Source organism: Olea europaea, chromosome 20 (genome assembly GCF_002742605.1).
Source record: "Olea europaea var. sylvestris chromosome 20, O_europaea_v1, whole genome shotgun sequence".
NCBI classification, from domain to species: Eukaryota; Viridiplantae; Streptophyta; class Magnoliopsida; order Lamiales; family Oleaceae; genus Olea; species Olea europaea.
This window is the reverse complement of record NC_036256.1, coordinates 15,286,620-15,291,463: the sequence shown is the minus strand read 5'-3', so window position 1 is coordinate 15,291,463 and position 4,844 is coordinate 15,286,620. Positions and strand designations below refer to the sequence as shown.

The following is a 4,844-nucleotide window of genomic DNA, read 5'->3' as shown; positions in this document are numbered from 1 at the left end:
TATGATTAAACATCATTTAATAATCAATCAAGTAGTCAACATAAGTTACGTGTTTTCTTTCAAGAATAAACACTAAAATAATATATTTTTCGAAACATATGCTACTTCATGAGCACGCATTTTATTATTATTTCTTCAAGATCAATATGTCAATATTTTTCTGAAATATTGAAAAATATAATTTATACTTTTCAGGAGCAAGTAATATTTTTCAAGAATATTACTATGCAGAATATTACTTTTGATGTTGTGTTACTTTAGGAGCAACAACAAATCATTTATAATGGACAGTTTAATAATTAATATTCTTCTAGAATATTAATTATAAAGTTGTGTTACTCCAAGAACAGTAAATTGATAGAATATTAATTTAAAATTTATAACAGGACATCTAAAGTTATTTAGTCATGTTAAAAAAATTAATTACTCTATAAACATGGATACTCAATAATCATCATAGACGTATATATTTTACGAACAAAGAATACGCATACAAGGCAATTATTTTGCAATGAATTCATAAAAAGTATTAAAAACATATTGAATAGATGTGCGTAACTACTAACATATTACCGTCCATTGAAGTCGGCAAATTATAGTTAAGCAATCAATTAGATACCTATAATGACATAAAAAAAACAAAAAACAAAAAAACTCCAAAATTGGAACTAAAATTGGTGAGTGAAATAAAAATATTATAGTTAGAATTTAGATTATCGTGGGCCTAAACCTTTACTCTATTCGAACAATTAATTACTCCTTGAAATACTATCACATAGCAATACAGCAAAAATATATGAAAAAAAATCAAAGTGAGCTTAAATGTCACATCTGACATCTTCTTGTGTGATTAAAGAGACAAACCAGCCCCCGAGCACATCCAAGTTGGCGGAACAATCACACTGGGGGCTCTGGAACCAAGAGTGGGGAGTTCGATTCCTGGTGGGAACCTTTGATCCAATAAAGGAGGAATTATTGGTGGATTAATCACTATGGAAGAAGACTCCCTTTGGAGAAGAAGTAAAAGTCGTGTGGGAATCTGGGAATCAACAAGGGCACATCCCACGATTTGCCTTCCTGAGCTGCTGAGGGGCCGGAGGTTCAGGGACGAGAATATAGTCTAGCGCAAGCTGGAACACCTCGTTTAAAAAAAAAAAAAATAAATAAATAAAAAAAGAGAGACAAACCAACAAAAAAAAAAAAAATAAATAAATAAAAAAAGAGAGACAAACCAACAAAAAAAAAAAAAATTTATTACACCATCACGGGACCCGATACACAAATTTATTAAAAATTGTACCTTTTTTCAGAATTGAGTTTAGGAAACTGTGGATGCAGAATGCGTGGCGAAACATTGTAAAACATAAAAGAAATTATAACCTGTGTCGAATTCGTTTAGTTAAAAAAAAAAAATTGCGGACAGCGTATTCACGTGTAAAAAAAAACATGTGATAGATGATTATACTTAAAAAAAAAATTACTAAATTTACTAAACTTTTTAAACTTTCGTGTTGTGAAAAGAGAAGAGAGCAGAGAGAAGTCAATAGATTTGTGTATATTTTATTAAAAATCAAAGTCCTGTATTTATAGGATAGAATTAGGGATACAACAGTAATTATTTCTAGTGCTGCAAGGGTATTATTGTCATTCACTCTAAACCCAAATAAATTTGCCTTTTACAACATTTCCAAAAATATAACAACTTTTAGTCCTTATTTGAGCTCCATTTTTCCATCAACATGTATCCTTAACCCCCTGTTTGCATTTTTTGGAAATGAAAATGGGTGGAATAATATTTTTTGAAAAATGAGTAGTTGAAAAAGAAATAAGGGTGCGTTTGATTGCACATATTTTCCATGGAAAATGGGTTTTTTTCACCTAATTTTCTACTTTTGTCTTGTTTGATTAACAATTTTTTCTAAGGAAAATATTTTCCTTCTTTTGGTCACGTGACCTCATTTTCCCTGAAAACAAGGAAAATATTTTCCTTGGGGGAGGTGGATTTTATTTTCCATGAAATTTTATCTCTCCAAAAATTCTAGTAACCAACCCACGTTAATCTCTCTCACTCTCATCCCTACGTTAAAAAAAATCTCTCTCTCTCTTCTCTCTACCCCTTACAAATCTCTACCCTCTCTCTTATCAATTCAACCGAGCCAGAGGAAGAACTCACGATTCTCTGCTTCTAGAGCTGGGTAATCATTCCAAGAATCTGGGTTTATGGTATTTTCTCGATGACTTTGACAATCATCGCCGCCTAAAACTCACCGGCTTACGAAGTATCCGATTTCCACAAGGATTGTCACGCGAATTTTACCGTTCAGATCACTACGGTAAGTTTATCTAGCCGTTTATATCTCCTTTAATTGTCTATAAATTGGATCGCCTAGCCTTGTTCATCAATCATTAGGAAGCCGGTGGTCCGGGTTGGTATTATTTTTTGGTGTTGCTGTTGTTATCGGTGGTCGTGTGTCATTGATTGCAATTATTGGATTGAGCATAGGAAATTCGATTGTACTGATTGCTGGTCATCTTTTGTTTGTTAGTTTGGATTTTAGAGAACTGGATGACTATAATTTCATTGTTTACTGATGATGTTTGAGAACTTGATATATTTTCTTTGCGTTGATATGTAAACAGCATTTGATTGAGATGAGAACATTAAGACGGGTTTCTAGTAAAACAAGAAGGTAAATAGGTGAATTGGTGAATATGGCATCTATGAAGGATAAGTTGAGAGAGGATCAGTTAAGATGGCTTTGGATACCTCCAAAGAAGGATATGCCAGTTAAGATGAATTGAGATCCCTACAATGTTAAAGTTATTTAAAACATAATTGTTATAAAACTCAATCAAATGATTTTAGTCCAGCTAGATTTGGGGTCAGCTACATAAATACTAACTTTCAAATTATGCAAATTCCACTGTAATGCCTACAAGTCATCATATAGTTCTTCAATACATAATTGTATGACCCTGCTGATAGCAGTGCACAACATCACATCTAACTCGTTACCCCCACATACAAATAAGCTCATACTGTATCCATGCATACTGATAGAATACCATCTGTTAAGTTTTCATTCATAATATTACCAGATAAACACAATGACAAGTAAAGGAGCTGTGAGAATAATGAAAAACTTGTGCCATATGTACCTGTACATCTCCAGCAGCAAATACGCCTTCTACAGAAGTCTTTGCAGTGCCTTCCTCGACCAAAATATAGCCTGCTCCATCAAGATCAACTTGTCCTTCCAACAACTGGCTATTTGGTGAATGACCTATTCCATAAAACAAGCCTTTTACCTCCAGCACTGATTCTTCTTGAGTGTCCCGGTTTTTAATCAAAATACCCGACATCTGCCCTTTCATATTGCTGACGACATCCATAGTCTCTGTATTGAAGTGCACGGTGACGTTTGGGTTGTTAAAAACTCTGAAACATTCGCCATAATCAACCTGTTAAACAAATATCCACGGAGTTGAAACTTAAAACACATTGCTCATCAGTAATTCAGTTCACTTGAAATGATGCTTAAACAAATAAAACACAAAACATAGAAGACATAGCAGCAGCAGAATGACCATGAGGGCAATCAACAAGTTGAAAAACAACCATTATAATGAAACAAAAACCTTCATGGTTCATGCATATCTTAATGCAACAAAAAATCTCTTAACATATTTTAAGGCAGATTGTATCATTTCTAGTTTATAATCATCTCACTGTGTTGGAGACAGTTATTTTATTGCTTAGATTTTATTGTACCTACTATTAATCTCTGATTAGAGAGATAGTTGAAGATTTACAAGTAGCTTAACAATTTATGTCCTTGGGTTTATGTTCTTGATTCTATTAATTGGGGTATTACTGTGGTGCGAATGAGGTAGGGAAGCATGAAATTGAAAAAAATGACTTTAAGAATTCTAATATAACCAGTTGACATTATGCTTGGAAGTGCATGCCATGACTTTCTATTATGATGTGGCTACAGTTAACTTTTTATTCTGTAATGCTTTTATGTTATTCTTTCTAAACAAATCTTTATTTACCGTGGTAGTTTATAACATGGCTACAACAACGAATCAACGTCGATGCCGATGACAACATTTAGGTATATTTTGGACGATGGTCATGCAAGCGATTGTGATATATAACGAACTTAGGCGTCGTGCACGACATCTTCCAAGAGCTCCTCATACAAATTGGAATTCTGAAAGAGAAATAACACTTACACAAATGTTTGGCACGAGTGATACAATATGTCGTGATCTCCTTAGGATGAAAATAGGTCCATTTCAAAGATTATGTGCTCGTTTGCGATCTTATGGATTGGTTGACAGTAAATACGTTCGAATTGAGGAACAAGTCGCAATTTTTCTGAATACAGTCGGGCATGACCAACGTAATCGCGCTGGACGTTTTACTTTCTTTCGCTCTGGTCAAACAGTGAGCTTTTACTTTCACAGAGTCTTACACGCTTGTCTTGGATTGTATAGAGATGTTGTGATTAATGCCACTCCTCATAACTCACCATACGAAAAAGAAAATGTGCAGCCATGGTACTCCTTTTTTCAGGTTAGTGGTTTGTAGTTATTTCATCACATTTCTTAAAAATTCAATATTCACATTTATTTTGAAAAATATTGTTTTTTAAAGGATGTCGTAGGAGCAATCGATGGTACACATATAGCTACGTATGTGCCTTTAGAGGAGCAAGGTAAATATCGCAATAGAAAGCAAGTGATTTCCCAAAATGTTTTAGTAGCTTGCACATTTGATATGAAATTTACTTACGTGCTTGCCGGTTGGGAGGGATCCGCACATGATGGTCGATTGT

The 4,844-nt window shown here is 33.8% G+C and overlaps 1 protein-coding gene across 1 annotated transcript in view; it reads left to right on the top strand.

Moving 5' to 3' along the window:
- Positions 1-2,977: 2,977 nt before the first annotated feature.
- Positions 2,978-4,844, top strand: part of LOC111369112 — a 4,370-nt gene continuing 2,503 nt past the window's right edge. Inside the window, exons 1-2 of the mRNA XM_022990595.1 lie at positions 2,978-4,582; positions 4,664-4,842. Of these exons, the coding sequence (XP_022846363.1) occupies positions 4,133-4,582; positions 4,664-4,842 (629 nt within the window). The 5' untranslated portion in view covers positions 2,978-4,132. The remainder of the gene's footprint in view (positions 4,583-4,663; positions 4,843-4,844) is intronic.